The following is a 22,020-nucleotide window of genomic DNA, read 5'->3' as shown; positions in this document are numbered from 1 at the left end:
ATATAGCTCCAAATGTTCTACAAATAAGGTTTGGAGCTATACTTCCACTCCAGTATTGATAAGTGTGAGTAGAACACTTGTAATGTTATATAGACTTCAAATTATTTGTAAATAAAAATTGTCTGTCTAATTAAAAATTTAAATAATTGTTTTTCTTATTTTATGATATTTATTTGATTATTTATTTAATTAGGCAGTAGGATGCTTAGCTATTACAGAGATTGGTCATGGTACAAATACTAGAGGAATACAAACAACTGCAACTTTTGATAAAAAAACACAGGTAATGATAAATAAGTTTGTGAATTTTAAATATGTTTTCTGTTAGAATGATCATATATTATTTCTTTTCTTTTATAGGAATTTGTGTTAAATACGCCAAATAAGGAATCTGTTAAAATATGGGCGGGGAATCTCGGTTCACTAGCAACTCACGCCGTTGTGTTCGCCCAGTTATATACCCCCGACGGCAGCTGCCACGGCCTTCACTCGTTTCTGGTGCCCGTTCGTGATCCAAAAACATTGAAACCATTTCCAAATTTAATTCTGGGTGACATGGGTCCAAAACTTGGCCTTAATGGATTGGATAATGGGTAATTAATTAACAGTTAAAGATAATGATTTTGAAAATAATATTAATTTCTTGGCATTTGTTCTGATATACAAAAATTTTTATAAATGCAAATTTACAAAATGTTTTGATATATTGGAATAAGCATATTAGTCAAGAAAAATATTTATTTTATACTTAAGTAATTTTGTTAAAAAATTTATAAAAATACATATATAATTTACTATTCCATTATTATCTACATATTAATTAAATTTTATTTTATTTTATTTCAGATATTTAATTTTTTGTAATTATCGTATTCCTCACGAATGTCTTCTTAGTCGAACTGGTAATGTTACATCAGATGGAAAATATATAACTAAATATAAAGTGAGTTACAATTTAAAATAAAAACTTAAAATAAAAATCATTTATTCCATATTATTTAATTTTTCTAATATTAGGATCCTAGTAAAAGATTTGGTGCATCTTTAGTTTCATTATCACTTGGACGAATAACTATAATGAAGATGTCTATAGCAAGTTTACAAAAATGCCTTCCAATAGCCATTCGATATTCAGCAGTGAGACGTCAGTTTGGACCAACAGAAAATTCAGAAATACCAATTTTAGAATATCAATTACAGGTTTGTATCAAATATTATTTCGAATTTTGTCAACTTACAAATGTATTTATTTAAAAACAAAAGCTATCCCTTGCTCATGTCTAGTTTACGTGCAATCCTCATCCTTTACCTAGTAAGCATAACAATCTCTCTCAAAACATTTGACTCCATATATGTTAAAAAATAAGATTACCTTGCTATATATTTGAGGAGCCACTTTAATTTCTTTCCAATTAAATATTTTACTTTCCTAGCTATTATATAACAGAGGAAATGTATGACAATTGGTTAAAAACAATCCCCCAAGATTTTTACATTTTTAGACTCAGACCTTTAAACATCAAGAAATATAAAAATGTTAGGGGTTTCTCTACGTATGGATGTTAGTGTAATAGAGGGCATTTTTTTATCCACTTCAAAGCTTAATAATTCTTGTGCCTTTTTTGTTGAAAATTTCTGAAATTTTGCAGGAGGTTTGTGTATTAGGGGGAAATGTTTCTATAAATTTTCAGTAAAATCAGACCATTGGTTTGGAAGATGTGGTCCCCACTCCCTTAATTTCTCTTGAATCAATCTGAAGACTTAAAGGTAATGGTAACAGTTATTAGGGATGAAATGAATAGAGAATGCTGGGAAAGTCCAGCAGCAATTTTTTTTGGAGGCTTTTATCTCATCAGATCAAAACAAGCAGATTCTTAAATAAATTGTCAAAAAAGATTTTTGGTAATCAAATTTTTTTTGTTTCTCAATATTGTAACTGGAATGTGTGTTTGTTCTGCTGCAATTTGAAAAAAATTGTAGATTTATAAAGTCCTACTGTTGTCTGTCTGTCTCTCCATTTTTAATCGTGAGAATGGAGTTAGATGAAAGTCGAGACCAGATATGGAAAGCTTAGGAGCAGGAAACATTGATTAACTATATATAAACTTTCAGTTTGCACCAGAAGCCACATTATTTGAATGAAAAAAGAAAGATAGGTGACTGGCATGACTTCATTGCTAGCAGGAAAGGCATGATGTACAGGGGCAAGACTACTAATTTGAGATGGAGAGTATATAATTTAAATTAAATAAATTAAAAATATGATTAAAAGTTGCAGCCCAGCATTGTTATGATGTCACAATAAATAATTGCTCATTACCGAGACTCTTATGTTGCTCTTTTTTTTCTTAGCTAATTAAAATCGATGAGATGGTTTTGAGGATAAATTATATTGTCAATAGCGATTTTCTATCTTCAGTTATCTTGTTACAATTCATGACGAATATTTCTGTAAAACAAAAACAATTCCATGGATTAGATCTATCAAAAGCTAATCAGAACTTCATTTTATATTAATTGAATTCTGAAAATATTTAAACTCTTTTGTTATTTTGATTATAAAATAATTTATTTTGTATGAATAGTCATTTAAAGGAAGAGTAACTATTTGTTTATTTGTATACAAAAAATGTTTTATGAAATTAAATAGGAAGAAATGGATATGAGAGAGAGTTTTGCAGATGATAATATCAGTATTATTTTATTAGTTAAATATTCTTCATATGAACTGTAAATATCTCCTACATAGCAAGCTTGTAATTATCAGTCCTATTTAGATTTTAGTTAGTAAGAAACAATCCATTACATTTGGTAGTAAAGCTTTATTAAGATTTCTGTCTTAATAGAACTACTACCAAAATGGTAACAATAACAGTACAGCTTTTGGAAATATTTGACAAATATTTTGTGTTTTGTTATTTTTCTTTTCTGTACTCTCGTATCAGGTTAATAAACAAAAATATGTTTGAATAACTCATCTCTTGTAGTATCGCAGCCGGGTGGTGAGGGACGGGGACCGACATATCCGGATGGACCATCCCCGAAAAATTCCTGGGGATTTTTTGACCCGTCCGGATTTGATCCCGGGTCCCCCATGGTGGCAGGCTGCTAACCTTGACCGCTCGGCCATCCGGCCACTAGTCTACTAGTTCTAGGTAACATCTGTCAGATTTCACTACAGTTCTTTTCTTTCCTATTCCAGATAGCACTACATGGAAAAGTTTTCATCAGCAATTTATTGATCATATGAGAAATGCTATTACAAATATTTTATATTAAAAAGAGAAATTTAATATTCTTTTAATAAAGAAAATAGAATAAATTGTGAAAGCTTGTATTAAAATCATTCTGAAATTTTAATTTTGATTTGATTAATTAACATACTGCGCCACTGCAGTATAGGTTATACGGTTGACTACTGTTATGCCTTAATGGATGAGCTTGCCTTTAAAAGGATTGTTCAGCATGGTGAATGGCATAAAATTACAAAAAATTTTTATTTACAGAATTTTTCATTTACATAATTATCAAAAAAAATTATTTATAACTCAAATATTATATTATAATTTAGAAAAATGATAAACTTAAAATATAGTTTAAACTATTTAATAAATTTAATTATTATTTTAAGTTTAGAATTAAGTTAAATTTAAAGAAGTCATTTTTAATATATTTTAATTTAATTTCAGCAATGGCGTCTGATACCATATCTAGCTGCTACGTATGTTCTGTATTATGGGAATATTCAATTTTGTAAAGATTTTTTTTCTTACCAACTAGCCATATGGTTTGGAGAAACATCAAATGAACTGGTAAAACATACATTTACTTTTTAGAAAATTTATTACAGTAGCCTCACATTAAATTGCTCATTTGGATATATCATGCTCTTTTTTAATCTTTTAAATTTAAAACTGCTTTATTAATAATTATTAAAAAAATTGGTTATCAGTGAATTTACTGGCAAGGAAATATTACTTTATTCCAATTATTGACTTTGAAATGACCATTGTATGAAGTGCAATCCTCGAAAAAAATAAACAGTTGCTGTAGCAACAAAAGACTGGGTGTTTGAACATTTACTATTTGTGATTGATTAAAGATGAAGGTAAATTTCAATTTCATCAATGTTTTGCATAAAAAATTTTTGAAGGATAGGAGAGGAAAAGAGCTAGAATGGCAAAAAATGACAACTTAGATAGGGAATTGCTTTTATGCCTTAAAGAACAATGCGTAATTGGAACCCCATTACAGGACTAATTATTAAAGAAAAGGCTAAAAATTTATTGAAAAAATTGAAACTAGGTGAAGAAATTGAAGCAAGTAATAGTTGGTTGTAGCAGTGACAAAAGAGACATGGAATAGGACAAAATTGTATTAATGGAGAAAAACAATCTGATGATCACAATAGACTTGTTTCCTGACAAATTGAAAATTAGAATGGCTGATCTAGGTTTTGATGAAGAACAAATTTATAATGTTAACAAAGGTTCTCATTACTGGAAACAACTTGTTAATCTTGCATTTTATTAAAAATGCAAAATTTTAAGAAGAATAAGACAAATACTGGAACAGGCAGCAGAAAGAGCAGATGTATGCTGCTACTTTCAGAAAATAAAACTGAAAGCCATAAATTAAAATTGCTTATTGTGGGAAAAAGTCATAATCCCCTAAATGAATTGAAAGAGGTTGCCAGAAATAATATATGATGGGTCATCCAAGCATTTTTTGAACTAATTCATGTTCAAAAGATGATTTTTTAAAATGTTTCTATTCTGTCAGTGCACCTGCATTTATGAAACAAAGTTTAGAAAAAAGTGCTGTGCTTTTGATTGATCAATGCTAAATTTACCCAGAAAAGAAGGAACTTTTATCACTGAATAAAAGAAGATAACAAGCCTGAATGAGGCTTTTTATTAGATAATGACACATGGATCAGGCAATTATTGAAACATTTCAGAAAAAACTGAAAATTGTATCTAGTCTGTGTAGATTAATCAGTGCAATTAGTAAAGTCCTCAAGTTACCTTAAAAGATGTATTATTCTCAGAAAAAGCATGGGCAAAAATAAAATTTTTATCACTTAAAAATTTCAACATACAATTAGAAATAGTTGATGCTGAATTAGGTATGCAAGATGATGATTCAGTACAGCTAGCGGAACCAGCAAAATCACTAGACATGAATCTTATGAAGAATGAGATTCAAGAATGGGTTCTTACTGATGCTGATTAACAACAGTTGAAAACTGTTTCTGATGATCACATTTCAGAAGGATATACACCTTCACCAACTGTTTTCAGCATGAAAGCAGTTGTTGAAATGCTGGAAAAAGCTTATGCTGCAATTCAAATGGAATTAGTGCATTTTTGCACTTTAATTTTGAATGGATGGCAAGTATTGAGAAAAAGAAAAAGCAAATAACTTTAGATTTTTTTTTTAACCCAAAATAATCCTTAGTTTTTCAGATTGTATAATCATGCAATCAACTCTCTAATGTTAAAATTTCAAAAATACTGTAACAGAAAATTTTCTTGTATAAGTAACAAAATATATATTTATTTATGGTGTGGTTTTTTATATATATTTTTAAAAAATCAATCTTTTAGAAAAGACTTCTCAAAATTAAAAACTTCAAGGGTTAAGATTTAATTTAGCTGCAGTTAGGTGCAGTATTAAGTATCAAACAAAATTGTTTATATTTTTAAAATCTTAAATTTCACTTAAATATAGTAATGCTTGTTTAAACTGGATATTATGTACTAGCTAGAATTTTCTGAGAGGTCTGCAGTCAGGCCTAGGTGAATTATTTGTGATACTCCCCTCTTTAAAGGAAAGTTTACTGATGGAAAGTGGCCAAAAACACACTTAAATCAATAAATGTTTGTTTAGTACAATTAGGAAATACATTAATTTCTCAGTTATGCATGAGAGAACACCTGATTAACATATGTTCTCTCTGTCATTACAATGGCCAGAGGTCTGAAAGTGAATCTTTGAGTCTTTCTGTCCGATGATAGATCAAAGTCCCCCATATCTTGATCTTATTTGCACTTCTTTTACAAGGAACTTCCATCCAGTTATCATATCCTGGAATAACACAGATTTGGAGTGAGGTTTGTTCTTCTCAATTGGCATTCACTTCTTGATAATTACAAATGGTATGTGTTAACAACGTAACATTTTGATGATACCGTATTTTGATTTGTTCCCGATAGGGTTCCTTCTCATGTTTTGGTTTGATAATAAATTTTAAAGCTGAAACAAATTATATAGCAGGCAAATATTTTGGAACCTGCAGTTTTCTGATTTAGAGGCTTATATTTGTTTTAAAAAAAACTCTTCTAGAAAAGTTGGGAATGGTGATATTGTGTTGTCACATCTGTTTTCTAGATAGATTAAGATATTTTACTTTCATAACTTTCATCAAGAAGTTTACCATTATTTGACTCCCTTATATTATGGCATTATGCATTTGGTTTCCATGTCAGACAAGTTTTTGTTTATAATAGTATTCTGTATAACAAATCATTTTGTTCTCAAATTTATTTTTTGTTATGTAGAGGATCCATTTCAGTTACAGTTAAATCTGTTGAAAATTGAATGAAAATATAAAAGCATATTTAAGCTAATTATATATAATCAAAATGCAATATTAATTATAATATTTATCAAATTTGTATAGGCTGAAAGAGGTGCAGAATTACATGCATTATGTTGTGCTGGAAAACCATTGTGCACTTGGTTGGCACAGAGTGCGATTCAAGAATGCAGAGAGGCTTGTGGTGGTCATGGCTATTTGCAAGGTGGGAAATTGCTTATCTTTATTTTTTTTAAATTGTTTTATATAGATATTTACATTTTTTAAGTTATTTGGTAATTAATTTTAATAAAATGAAATTACAGCATCTGGATTTGGAACATTGAGGAATGACAATGATGCTCAGTGTACATATGAAGGAGACAATAATGTTCTTCTTCAACAGACAAGTAATTATTTAATTGGATTGTTAAAAAGGAAATTAACAGGTAGCAATTATTTTTCATGATGAATTGTCTTTTGATGAAAACTTAAGTTTACAATAATAATTCAGAAATATAGTATTAAAATGCAATAGTTTCTATTCATTAAAGATTACTTATTTTTTTCTTTTAATAATAAAAGTTTAAACCAACTCACCAAATGTACCAATAGCTTTGAATGGTAATATATGATATGATAATTATAACTACCTTTTTAAAAAAAGAATTCCATTCTTCTATCAGATAGTTGTAATAAAAGAACTGCGTACACGTTAGAACATTTATATGAGTTCATATGTAATAGTGTAAAATAGTCAGTATTTGTTTATAGGATTGTAATTTTCATTTTTGGAATTGGGAAAACAAAAATTTTACAGTAATATGATAATAGACTTTTTTCATTTTTCCTAAAGTAGTAATCAGTGTCCTGATAAAATGGCTAATAATGGATCCAGAATGAAAAAGTGTTTCTTATTCATTGGCTGTTTTTAATTGCTGAAAAATTTAATTCAATTCTGGTAGACTGTGGGCAATGGTGGGTTTCCCCCTCTACTTCTTACTATGTGGATTAATTTTTTTGATTTCTGATATACATACTGTACATTCAAATTGTTAATTAAATATAACAATTTTGGGAATGTGACTTTTCCACATGTTTAACTAATCACTTTGTTCAACCATACTTTTTATTTTCTGTCTTCTTAAAAACATTAATGATTAATGTTTTCAGAATGTTTGTCATTCCATCATCAGACTGTTTTAATTTAATGAATGTTTGACTTGCAGAATTTTAAAGCAATTATCACTGGTACACACACATGGAGACAACATACAGAATTGTTTTTACTAAGCAACTGCCAGTACTATATACTAGCTATCTATACTTTTTATTCTATCTACCAGTATGGTATACTGGTATATTTCGGCTGTTCCTGGTTATTCCATTCAACACACAGAAGACATATACAAACATGCTTAAATTACAATGTCATGTAGTTAGGACTGAAAAGTATTGGACAGTCTTGATATTTGTCTGCCTTCATTGTGAGGCCTCTTTGATTAATCCGGAGTTAAATGATGAATATCTGGATTGCAAAAGTGAATTTTTGGTAGTTTCACTGTCAAGTCTATAACTGCAGGACAACCCTGTGGTGCTTCTTATGATCTACAAAAGTGTAAGGAAGAAATTACTGTCATCAAAATATACCTCACAGAATGTGCCTCTTATATTCATTGTTAAAATGTGGCAGGTGCATTCTTAAAGTCAAATGGCAATACCAGAAGTTGATAGAGAGAAAACTCTTTCTATTACTATTGATGGGCTCTGTTACCTTTTCTTATAGGCACTTTCCAGTAATCAAGTGTCACATTCAATGTGGAAATAAGATTCTGATAACCCATACATAGCTGTCAGTCCCATTTTCATCATCACCATTGTAAAGTACTATTTTAATTTCCGACTATTATCGACTCTACCGTGTGCCGGAAACAACCGTTAACCTACCGGGTACTTTACTAGGATTCACGTTAGCGTGCCAGGCCTGGACTTTATGCGTACACCGAATTAAATAATGACAAGAGTTATCAATAGAAAAAAAATCAAAGATTTAATTAGTCGTTTAGCAATAACTATGTACAATATTTAGTAAAAAAGCAAACAATAATTTATTCAATGAAATTCAACAAAATCACCCCGACAATACTCAATTCAATCTATCTTTAACTTAACTCTATTCCCCTTGGGAATCTGACAAAACCAAAGCCTTAACTTATAACAATAATTCTTATAAACTATAGATCCTAATCGTCACCTCAATATACTCGGAACCTATTTCCTCAACTCTCAAGACTTCCTATCGTCGATCCAATATTCGAATCACTTCAAAATCACCTTGGAACTATTCGATCCTATCGGACACCTCTCTCGCTTACTGCTACGAAGCTCACCAAGCTCGTTGCTATCCGGAATTCACCTCTCCGTCTTCACTTGAGATTCGGGATTTATAGTGTGAGGTGACGTCACAAGTCTGAATGCGATCACTCCCCTCATTTACATACTTAATGCTAACAAGAACTTTTTTCGTTGTCTGGCAGCCTATTTTCCGACAATTACTCACTAACCTTTTACATTATTTGTTTTTACAATTTTTCCGGGACGTTTTTATTACTTAAGGTCTAGCGAGTCTATCTCGTGCTTGTGGAGTCTCCCCCCTCTTTCTCAGTGTGGACTTATTCTTTGCCGCTCGGGAAGCGCAAATGTGCGCGAGTCCTATGGTGCTTTTCTTCCGTCGGTGAGTTGGGTTTTATTTCTTCTCTTTTTAAATACTTAAGGTGATTGGTGAGCAAACCTTCGTCCTAACAAAACATAAGCCCCAAACCAAAAATAGAATAATAAGCAAAAAAAAGTAAAATAAAAATAACGCTCGGACTTGGTTCCTTACACCATGATGAGAGGTCCAAAGGAGGACACCAGCTTAGTGATGTCATCTCTCAATGTCTTGTCTACTTGCCACTTCTGCTGGTTTCATTGGCAAATAGCAGTATGATCCAGCAAAATACTGAAGAGGCCATACTAGTATTGATTTCATGCTGAACAATGTTTGATAGTTCTGCTACATCATTTCAAATGACAAGAATAGTCAGTCTTTCTTAAGAGTTACTAATCTGTTAGTGGGGTTTGCAATCAGTCCAGTGTGTTGTTTTTTGGTTGTTCACTATCTTCAAATTTGACCTATAATTCTTTGAAATTAAGTAAAACTCAAGTATTACACATAAATCTGTACCTAAGAAGAAAACTCTTAGGTACAGATTCATTATTACCATACACATTTGTGGTATGACAACATTGTTCAGTTGCAGCTCCAGCTTGACTGACCCAACTGTTGTGTAGGGTTCTCTAGGAATGGCCAAACTTAATAGAGGTCCTGATTGAAGCTACAGCTTCAGGTATTTGTTTTTCTTTTGTTTCATAGCCACTGACTTAAGGGTGGATAATCAACTTCAGGATTAAATCGAGCTTTAATGTAAACATTTATTAACAAAAAAGAGAAATTAAGAGTAGCTTGGTCTCGTCATAATCTGTCCCACAAAGGTGATTTTGCCTTCATTAGAGGAACAAGCCTTTTGTCCTGTCTAGGATTTTTCCAAGTGTCAGGCAGGGTAGATATATAGGCATATGCTAGCAATGTTAGGTTAGCTATTGATAACTATCTCTCTTGAGTGTTTTTGATATGTATTGTTATCATATTGGGAAAGTTTTCAAATGTAGTGCCCCAAAAGTTTTCCTTCCAAAATCAGGCACTGGCTCTTACTTCAGGAAATGGTTGTTTAAAAGTTTTTTAGTATATATTACCTATTAGGTTATGATGAAACCACAAATGTAGTATCTCGCAAAAAATTATAGATAACTGTTAGATACTGATCTGCATTTAATATCAGGCACATCCAGACTTTTTGTGGGATTGCAACAGCTAAAGATATTTATAGTAAACTGAACAAAACTTTGGATTTGGAACAAATTTCTTGCTCAACTGATGCTAAGTTATGATGGACTAAATGTTAACAAGGCTATCATTAAGCTCATGAGTAAATCTCATTTTGACAGAGAGAACGGCTAGGTGCTTGTAACATTCACATAGTCTATAATGTGTTCTCTAGGGATATGACAGAACTGGGAGAAGATGCATTAACTTTAATTCTCCTTCTCCAATCTCTGTGTAAAGTGGGCAGCTTTTATTTATTAATTTTTATGAAATCAAATGAGAAAGGCTTGTTAGAGAAGTGGGACTTGTAAAAAAAGTAACAGTTTGATCAATTTGAAGAAAAAATACCTTTTTGATTATTGTGGTTTGTTTGTGTGTGTACCTAAATAAATACATGTTATTATATATACATTATTATATATCATTATATAATATACATAATATTATATGTATCAGGCTACATGAAGGCTAATTTAATAATTAGATATAAACCAGTTTCGTTACACGTGAATGGTTAGGCCAATTTCATAATAAATTTTAATAATCAGAAATAATTTAAACTTGGAATATTCGGAAAGAAAAGATCAGCCTGGAGCGGACTTCAAACCTAAAATTCCCTCCCATTACGCAGATGCATTGCCAGTTATGTTACTCAAACTTCTGTTTGATTTTCACTTTCAGAGCAGTTAGTTAATTTAGATTACCATATAGATCACTCCTAGAGTTAAGTGTTCCTGCCTCTAGCTAAATTGGTTTATATCTAATTATTTAATTAGCCCTAATGTAGTCGGATGAATAATCCAGCAGATCATCTTTGAATTATTTCAAAACTGTATTAAATCAGGTTTGTACTTTCAACATGTTAGAACAATTTTCTTTGAATAAAATTTTTGTTAGTTTGAGGCTTAAAGCTGTTTTTCCTAATAACCAAAATACTTGGTTTAAGGTGTGTGATACTAGTGGTGCCATTCTGATTAATTTGTGCACCGATGACGGCAGGCTAAACATGTACCGAACCGTGTGAATTGCCGAACCACAGAATAATTGATTAGAGTTTTAACTTAATAATTTATTATTGTTAAGCTTAGTTTTAGAGAGATTTTTACGTCCATTTGTTATGTACAAAAAGTTTATTTGTTAGCCTGAACTTACATGCTTTAAATAGAGTATTAAAGTCTTTTGAATTAACATTTGTCTTCAATTTGACTTTTCTATGTATGACAAGAATTAATTATAAATTATTAACTAATTTATTTTAATTAAATTCTAGTTTAAATGCAGTAAAATAATCTTATGACATTAAATTAAAAAATTTTATTAAACAAAACTTTCGATAAATATTCAATATATCAATTTTTGAAATATTTCATTATTAAAAAATAATGAGAAAATTATTAAATTTGGTGTTTCAGAAAGAGGCTATGTTATCACTCCTCAAAGTGTTACTTTTTTGAATAATATGGATGATATACTAAGTAAGACATTATCTGTTACTTCAGTAGAAGATATTAGAGATGTGAAAAGTAAGTTATAGAAATTTAAAGATTTTTCCTGTTTAAATGATTAAAATATATTTTATTGAATTCTTTTTCTTTCTTTACAGTAATATTATCTGCCTATCAGTGGCTAGTTTGTTATCTATTAAAAGGTAGCTATGAAAAATTAGAAAATGAAATAAGAAAAGGGGAAAATACTTTTACTGCTCGGAATAACTCACAAGTGTACTTTTGCCAACCATTGTCATTAGCATTTTTTGAGGTAATTTGATAAATCTACATTGGTTATCATCAGAATTAAATATTTTACTGTTTTTTCTTTTTATTTTTGACTTACTCTCCTGAAGGCACTGAGTGTTTTTATTTTTTTTTTTTTTTTTAGTCATGGGTACATTTGTCTTCATGTACCCATGACTATGGGTTCTCCTCATGGGCTCTCTTTCACATGGGTTGTTGATGTAGAGGAGAGCCCATTATAATATATTTTATTATTTTATTCATCTAACTCACTGATGAAAATCTGAGTTATTTGGATTCAAATTTCCACTAGTGCAAATTTTTGAAGCAAGGTTAGTAGGCTCCATAACAGTGGGCTAATGCCTTTACTTGTGTTTCTGATGGTATTTATGCTATAAGTAATAAACTGAAACAAAGTATTTTGTAAAGATGTTTGAGAACAATTTTCATAAGACATCTTTTTAGTTTAAAGATGTAAATATCTAAATTTTACCTTTTAGAAGGACCAAGATATCACAAAACTTATCATATTTACTCGCATGTAAGATGATCCCGCATATAGGACAAGGTGTGACTTTAGAGATCAAAATAAAGAAAATTAGATGTATTAATACAATTCTAATTTTATTTCATTTAATCATAAATAAAATAATATCAAATGCATGTATTAAGGTAAAAACCATGTTTGCCTTAATATGTGATGAATGGAAAACAAAACCAAAACATTATAATGCATATGACTGGAAAAAGTTTATTTTTAATGATTCAGAATGTGCTAATATTCATTAAAAGTAACAATTTAACTAATATGAAATAACTACATTTATAATCATTGCTAAGTGACTTGTATTTCATTAATGATTTTATAAATAATGAGGAAGTATTTTCTGCGGATGAATAAAATGCAATGCAGTTTTTAATTGATGAACGTAGGATTAAACCAATAAACAAAGAGGAGTGTGTCTTAATTTGTTTACAGTAGGTGCCAACTTATGATAAATAGACTGTAGACCTATAACAGCAGCATGAACTATACACAGTTCACAGAAATTATTGCAAAAATGCAAAGAATCCTTTGCTCACGCATATAGGACAACCTAGGTTTTTGAAGCAGTGAAAAATGAATGAAAACCTCATCTTATATGTGAGTAAATATGGTATCTTTTTAAAATAGTTTTCAAAGTCTTTCTTTCAAAAAATACTTTATCACAACTAAAAAGTTGTAGCATAAATTCTATCAGGCATAGATGCATACTGGTAATGTCTCACAAACAACATATTAGTAGGGAGGAAAAAAGGAAATTCAAACGATGCTATCATTAAAACCTTTCAACAGCGGAACAGTCAGATGTGGTGCTATCACTTAGTTGTTGAAAAGAAACGTGGGAAATTTTTAAAGTATTTTTTCACGCGTTTTTTGTCATTACCATTTCGGAAAAAGATTTTGTAAACAGTTATGTCTAGTAAAGAAAAGTCTTTTTTTATTGTTAAATAATTCATTTTTTATGTGAATTTTTTTTCACAGTAGTTTTTGGCTAGTTTTTGGCGATACCTCCAAAAGAATTTAGCAGATATATACGTCCCTCACCACTGCCACACGATCTCCCTTGACATATATGTATATGTCCCTCACTGCTGAGTGGTTAAGAGGATGAAATAATTAGTATTTCAAATTAACAATAAGCAGATTGTACTGTGTTTTAAATTAGATTTTATCATCAGAATTAGCATACAGTGGAACCTCAGTTAACGAGCATAATTCGTTGCAGAGTTTTACTCATAATGCGAAACACTCATTAAGCAAAACAATTTTTCCCATAGAAATGAATGTAAAATACGATAATGCGTTCCACACCAAAAAAATGCTCAAATGTTTTATGTATAATGTTTATTCAAAAAAGATTGTACAATATACACTGTTAAGGAGCGTGGATCATCATCATCTTTTCTTCTAGTGCGGAATTAACTATCCTGGAACGAGAATTTGATTTGCAGAAAAAAAAAAAATTTGCAGCTAATATGTTTGATAGACACTCCAAATGATATGCCAAATTCTTGGGTTATGTAAAGGCTATAATTAAATATTAGAAATTAATTAATTTGACTAGAGGTAGGCAGTTATGTTTCCATCTCGTATTAAATTTAATAATTATAAATAGTTAATTTTTAATTCAGGCATTTCTAAAATTTAATTTTGAATCTGTCATTAAATTTAATGACCCAAGAATTTGGCATATCATTTGGCGTGTTTGTTATATAATGGGCTATGGTTGTTGATGTTTATAAGTAATGTGTGTGAACACAAGTTTGGAAAAATATGTGATCACAAGCGACACTAATATGCTAGCGGAAGGAGTGCTAAACACAGACTGATGGAGCAGGCCGCATGCACACAATTCGGGACTTCCCCTCGCCTCATCACTCATTATGTGAAACATCGCTCGTTAAGCGAGGCAAATTTTTACAATTTGTTTTGCTCGTTATGCGAAATACTTGTGCAAGGTGTTCGTTAAGTGAGGTTCCACTGTATTCTGAAACATGCAAGTTAAAAGTTAAATTACACTTATAATACAAAGGTAGTACAAATTTTGTATTAAGTGTTCCATTTTTATTATATTATAACTAAAGTATTCAAGTGTTTGAAATTTACACTAATTCTTTGCTTCTCTACATAATCACCTGTAACATTGAAACATTTGTCTCAGTATTTGTCTAGGATTTGGAAATGTTATGTAGAGTACACAAGTGTTCACTGGGACAAATAGGTCATTTGTCTCTACTAGATCAGGCCTTAGCGACCATGGGTGAGAGGATTTGGAAGTTGGAACTTTATTATTAATTTCCTTAGGAGTGTTGAAAAATTTTATTCTCTTCACTCAGTAGTATGGTATCTTACTTAATATAAGCTCAATCAGTCTGATTTAAACAATAATTATGATAGTGGGAGTATATTCCTTTGTCTCATTGGAAAAGTTGCAGTAGATGCCAGTGCTTGAGTGTAGAAAGTTATGCCCTGCCTACAGAAGTATTATCATACAGCATAGATCTTTCATACCTTGATTTGTTCTGAAACATTGATCTTCCTTCACTGTTGAGAATATGTGAAAGTCACTTGGTATTAGATATAGACTGTATGGTGAATGCTGAAGATATTTCTATCTGAGTTTCACAGTTCATACAGCATCTTGGCAGTGTGAGGAATGGAATTGTCATCAACAGGAGCATTCCATCAATGAGAAATCGGGGATGCTTTCAATAGATTGCTGATTGAAGTCATGCAAGGTTTCACAATAACTGACTGTTTCTCTTGACACCACAAATTGACAAAGAACAGTGGCTCTAGCATCCCAGAAGTCAGAAGCCTTGGATTTCTCAAGTTTAACTATTTTTTATTGGAGAAAAAGGATACCTCCATTTCATCGATGTGCATTTGTAATATGGAATGAAATGATGAATTCAACTCTTCTGAGACTATGTGCTAGATGAAAGCATCATTGGCCTTCTGATAACAGCAGATGCATTATATTTGATATGAGCAGATGTAAGAAGTGAGCATAGGAACCCTCAGATGACACTTGTAGGAAATAAAAATCATGAACGAAATTATACATTACCACATTGGTTTGCAAGCTTTTAATACAAACTGACTACTTTATTAACATAACCAAATAGAAAATATAATCCATCAAAACACAGTCACGGTGTTTGCCCAGAAGCACAAACTACTACACGCTCGTTAAAAATACACACCGCAGACGGTCACAGAAAACGGTTCGTGCAAAATATAGTACGGCCAAGCCGTAATCACGTACAAAACAATCTATCGGAACGGGCCAAAGATCGTCGCAACACCAAACATTTACCGACGAGTAAAGCAAAATTATATACACGATAGACACCCACAAAATACAAAATACACGCACCGAAAAACTTAGTAAATACTCAGAACTTGCCCACGGAATAAAGCTTCTTTGGAGAACAGATGAGATATTTCTCAATTGTATCATTATTTCTTACTCACAGGAGTCCTGCCTCATACACACAACAAAAATCCAGATACATCAGGGCTTCAGTACACACAACACATTACAGAAAGTACATACTAAACACATCACACAAGAAATCCTTAAATACAAATGCAGATACATGTACAAATAGTAGGTCTATATAACCACAGTTTTTCTGTTGCTATACATTTGTGTCGATCAGGCATAGCACTAGGCATCATTATTAATTAACAGAGTAGGATACAATCCACCAATCCCACGATGATGATAAAATTATTAATAAATACTGCAACTTGAACACAAACTATATGGTGTATTTTCTCGGACACATGGCAAATTTCATCACTAAGTTTTCTTCAGTTGATTCAGTTGATTCAGTTGAACACTACAATTCAACTGAAGAAAACTTAGTGATGAAATTTGCCATGTGTCCGAGAAAATACACCATATAGTTTGTGTTCAAGTTGCAGAATAAGCACCGGCACAGTTTCATAAACACTATTAATAAATAGTTAAATTTTATTTTAATCGGAATGGTTAGAAATTGTATTATATCATTTTTATTGTCGGCGCTACTTAAACAAAATCGTACGTCTTAATACTAATTTACAAATAAGAAAATTGAATACAGTATTCATTTTAAGATAATTAATTAAACTTCAACATATTTTTTAGACCCGTTAAAATATTCTTTATAACGAAAGATATTAATAAGTTTAATATACGTATAATTTTTTCAGCTTTCCATAATTCAGAGGTTTTACGATTTTATTACCGAAGAAACGGTCGACGCGGTCCTGTCGTCTATATTAAAGAAAGTGTGTTCTTTGTACGCTCTCTGGAGTTTAGAAAAACATTTAGCAATTTTTTACGAAGGTAATTTCAATTAAATTTTTAAATTATTAAATGTCGATAGATACAAATACTCGACAAATGATATTATATAAGATAAAATCATCGCGGTAGGATTAAAAGTAATTAGTTACTAAAACATCTTTTAGTAATATTTTTATCCAAGATGTTTATTGTTTAGATAAAATATATTTAACTAAAAAATATATGGCAAGCAGCTAGGTAAGCAAAAGTAAACAGATTGTGCCATTTGTTTTCTTAGCCGCTTTTCTTGCACAAGACATCTTTTCGGGTCTGCGCTTTCGGCTGGCCCCACTCGTACCCAGGAAACTAATATCGCGAAATCAATTCGGATATTCCGTTGCCGATTTAAGAATTAAGTTCACAACGAAACTCCTATTCCGAATTAAGCTCGTATTTTATCGATTATCGGAAATAATCGGGGCGGGGCAATTTCGGATAACGGATCACACTCGCTCCAGAAAGAACAAAAAGATATATTTTTATTTTAAGGTATTTATTTAAAAGGTTAATTAAATCATTGCCTGCGGGAATCTTGCAAGTGCACCGAATATATATATATATATAATATATTCATTTTTGACCGTGTTGATCACGTGTGGCTAGTGATAATCTCATCCATGTATGTTGATCACTAGCCACATGTGCCTACCGTTGACTGTTCCAAATAAGTAAATACAGTAGTTTTTTTTATTGCTTTGGGTGTTCTCTATACACGCACAAATTTATGCATAGTTTCTAATCTAAAACAAGTGAAAGAAAGATAAAACCATTATTATCTCTCATTTTTTCAATAATTCAGGAAACAAGTAAAGTTTATCTCAAATTTAATAATAATCACGTTTTTAGTCTTAATTAAAATTTGTTCCTTTCCAAATTTATTAATCTTTTTACGTATCCTATTAAAACAGGCGAATATTTTAAAGAAGGAAAGATGGCGTCTCTTATTAAAGACGGAATTTTGTCATTGTGTTGCTTCCTTAAAAACGAAGCCGTAGCTCTTGCAGACGTAATTTCTCCTCCAGATTTTATTCTTAATTCGGTTCTCGGAAATTCTGACGGTCAAGTAAGTATTTTTATAAAACCTATCTTAATTTCTAACTATTTGCTATCACCGAAAGTAAATATTTTCGAATACAATTTCTCACAATTTACAGGTGTACGAACATCTTTATAATGCCATTGTTCAGAGATCGGGAGCGCAAGACAGGCCGTTCTGGTGGAAGGAATTTCTCAAAAAGCCTTCGGTTCATTCTATACGAGCTAAACTTTGAAAAAAGTCTTCTGCATTTTTACGGCCATTCCATTTTATATCTGCATCTTATTTTTTATGAGTTTATCATTAAAACCAGTATTATTATTATTATGCTTTTTAATATGTATAATTTCGATCTGCATAATTTTTATGCAATTTGTTGTTTTTGGTTAAATAAAATTGGGAAAGTTTGTAAAGTGTTTTATTTTATTACAAAAGAATTTACTATAGCCTATATGTTAGGCTCAAAGACCAAATAGCTCGGCGAGCGTAAAACACGACCCGTGTGTCTGGTCTCGAGTTGTGTGTAACAATGCGGACGTGTTGGGAATGTCAGATGGTACAGTACCAACTCGTTCGGCGAATAGTCTCGCTGTATGAGTTTGATACCACGTGACACTCCAACACATTTGCGTTGCTACTTACATAATTCGAGACTCTGCACCCAGAACGCGTTGTGGGTTTACGAAAACGGCTGCAACGAGAAGTTTCGCGTCCCGAGTGGGTAAAAAGACCAAAAAGCGGTAAGTCATTTCCTGTTTATTCTATCCACAAGTTTCCAGAACGTTTTTGAACTCACTACGAGGGCGTATGTCTTGGCTGCCATTGAGATACTGCTAGTTATTAGTGTAGGTGTTCGAGTTTTAATTTTTCATTGGTGACGTGCCTTATAAAACCAGTTCAAGCAGATATTAGAGAGTTTGTCAGACAAAACGAACGGCGGACGGACGAGCGCCGCCATCTGGCAATTCTATACGGTCAATAATGGCGTTCGCTTCGTCTAGAATGGCGAGTAGACGATGGGCGTAAACTTCATTTTTTTGTGTTTGTGGTTAAAATTATGACGTATTTTTTATTAAAATAATGATTATTTAAAAATCGTCTGTTTCTTTACAATGTTATTTTAATCCAGAAATTATTTAATTATTCAATTTTTTAGCGAATGATGCGAAGTGCCTGTAGAATTTATGTATATTTGTCTTCGTAATATTAAGCTTATTTTCGTCGCGGAGCGGCTCATCGAACGGAGGGCGCGTTTCCTGATCAGCGAATTCTTCGCAGAAAAATAACCTGACTTTCGAAACAACTAATAAACATATAATTTTTATGGCCGTTGAATAATAAATGTTTTTTAGTAGGTTTAGTGCTCGTTTAAACTCGAGTTTGTGCAATGTCTGCTATTGGATAAGAATTTCGTTTCTTACGTTACTCAGTGTTTCGCTATCTAAATTTTTACAAGATATGTGAAAATAACGAGAAAAATAACTTTTAATTGCTAGCGAACTTGTAATTTTAAGAGAGCGGCAACCAGTATTAATGTAACGAACTTTGCTCATTCCAACGTTACGATAAAAAATGTTTTGTTTTTCACGTTACGCTACAGAAATTTCTACAAGAAATATGAAAATAGCGAAAAAAATAACTTTTAATTTCTAGCAAACTTGTAATTTCAAGATAGCTGCGGCCAATGAAATTATAACAAATTCTAATTTGTCGTACGTTACGGTTAAAAACATTTTGTTTCTTACGTTACGTAATGTTTCGCTATGTAAATTTATAAAGAAATATCAAAATAGCGAAAAAAATAACTTTGAAACAAAAACGATGTATAAAAAGTTTATGCTACAAAATATCGGAAGTAGCAACGCACGTTACAGTCTGAGTTTATGAAGCGGTAGTATAGCAGTTCTCAAGCTACATATTCACGTGTGTCGCTTCGTAAACAATTCAAGCAACTGCTTAAGAAACAGAAGTAATATAAAAAAAAATTTTTATAAATGATATGTAAAAAGGTTTGACGTCGAGGTCATTGATTTGGATCAAACTCGATTAGGTCATTTTGCATCCTTAAGCAATGGCGTCGACGAACGGTGCACATACGGTAAGTAATCCCACAATTTTTTGTTTACTGCATAGTTTATATGGATTATTAAAAAAAAAACTATATGTGAATTGGAAATGTTGAGTCAAATTTGTCTAGAATCGATTAATTTTATGGAAGAAAATCTTTCACACAGCCGTTACTTCTAAACTGCACACGTGCCGGGCTCTGATTGGCTCATGTATCTAAGTGACACGTACATACAACGGATTTATATAACACGGAACGTATCTACCGAGTTATAGAAGAGTCTACTGTAATTTTAATGGCCGCCGCCATCTTTACAATAGAAAGTTTGCAACAAATCAAATATATTTTATTTTTATATCGATGTTTCTTGTAAAAATTTAATTAGCAAAACATTGCGTAACGTAAAAAACAAAATAATTTTAATCGTAACGTTCGACATATTAGAATTTATTTTTCTAAGCCGCCGCCATTTTAAAATAGAAAGTTTTCTCGAATTTTTTTATTATAAAATAAAAGTATAAATAAAGTTGAAATAGATATATCTATTGTTTGCCTAATGTTTAATATATTTTTATAAATCTATTTATTAATTTTTGTATAATAATAAATAAATTTGTTACGTGGGCAAGAGAAAGTTTTTAAATAAAGTAAGAAATTATCTCCTGCAAGTACTTTAAAGAGTTTAATTTATATAGCATGTAAAAAGCCCTCTTTCGGTTGTTCTGACATGGCAAAATAAGCTTTAAAAATAAAAATCATTAAAACGAAAATAAATTAATAAATATGCATTGAATTAAAAATAATCAGGTATTTTTACTAAATCGGCTCGATCGTCCGCGATACGCAACAATATCGGCAACAATAGATTTTTCCATTGTTTTACTTTCTTTGTTGTAAGTGGGCGATTTTCGAATGAGAAAGAAAGTTTTGCGATTTTTTGCTTCTTTACTTGAAAATAATTGCTACGGATATAAACGTGAGTAATATTTTGGCAGATTACACAATATACTGTACAAATATTTTGATAAAAATAGAATTACCGATCTAGAAATTTAACATTGAGTAATCATAAGGTTTTTCAAGTTGAGTAAGAGCACAGAACTAGAATAGGAATATCCATTTAAAGACAAATTTCAATATTTTAAACTGATTTGTAATATTCCAAAACCGTTTAAAATATAAACATTTATTTTGCATTATAATTTTTTCTATTTATTATCAAGGCGATTGGCTTTATTCAAAATTTCCTGTAGTTGTCGTCTGTGTATATTCTCATGTTGAGTCTTACTGTCAAATCTGCATTAACTATTCTTATGGATCAACTTTCAATAGTTTCCTTTATTTGAATGTTATTTTTGAGCTTTTATTAATGAAACCAAGTTTAAAAAGTAATGTGTTTGGCAACGATCCACCGTGTAACGCAGCTTTAGTTACACCGCTGCCACTCGAACGCCATCTGGCGGCGTCCCAAACTAATAGTATTTTTTATGTTTCGTTGTGTTTTACAGCATGTAGGAATTATGCACGAACCTCACATGTACATAAATATTTGAAAATAATTTTTAAATAAAATTAATATAAACATAATAGTATAGTAAAAACGAAAAAAATATTATACAAAAAAAACATTCCACGGAAGAAAACGAACCCACAACGTCAGGCCTGAAACCAGAAGTTAGACGATCGCGCTCCTACGACCCACCGGCCAGTCGAAACAAAACTGACAGTTTGAGCCTTTTAAGTGATTGTCCGATTTTCAAGATTTAGTTTTCAACGTCGCATTTCATACTTGGCA

General features: G+C 31.2%; 1 protein-coding gene across 1 annotated transcript in view; it reads left to right on the top strand.

Annotated features, from left to right (window-relative positions):
* Positions 1-18,570, top strand: part of LOC136983512 (peroxisomal acyl-coenzyme A oxidase 3-like) — a 40,311-nt gene extending 21,741 nt beyond the window's left edge. Inside the window, exons 4-15 of the mRNA XM_067280270.1 lie at positions 194-283; positions 361-593; positions 847-943; positions 1,018-1,200; positions 3,690-3,812; positions 6,686-6,806; positions 6,907-7,029; positions 11,918-12,028; positions 12,109-12,263; positions 16,986-17,121; positions 18,030-18,184; positions 18,276-18,570. Of these exons, the coding sequence (XP_067136371.1) occupies positions 194-283; positions 361-593; positions 847-943; positions 1,018-1,200; positions 3,690-3,812; positions 6,686-6,806; positions 6,907-7,029; positions 11,918-12,028; positions 12,109-12,263; positions 16,986-17,121; positions 18,030-18,184; positions 18,276-18,392 (1,644 nt within the window). The 3' untranslated portion in view covers positions 18,393-18,570. The remainder of the gene's footprint in view (positions 1-193; positions 284-360; positions 594-846; positions 944-1,017; positions 1,201-3,689; positions 3,813-6,685; positions 6,807-6,906; positions 7,030-11,917; positions 12,029-12,108; positions 12,264-16,985; positions 17,122-18,029; positions 18,185-18,275) is intronic.
* Positions 18,571-22,020: the final 3,450 nt, after the last annotated feature.

This window comes from Centruroides vittatus, unplaced genomic scaffold (genome assembly GCF_030686945.1).
Source record: "Centruroides vittatus isolate TY-2023 unplaced genomic scaffold, ASM3068694v2 contig_882, whole genome shotgun sequence".
NCBI lineage: Eukaryota > Metazoa > Arthropoda > Arachnida > Scorpiones > Buthidae > Centruroides > Centruroides vittatus.
This window is presented reverse-complemented; position numbering and strand designations above follow the sequence as displayed.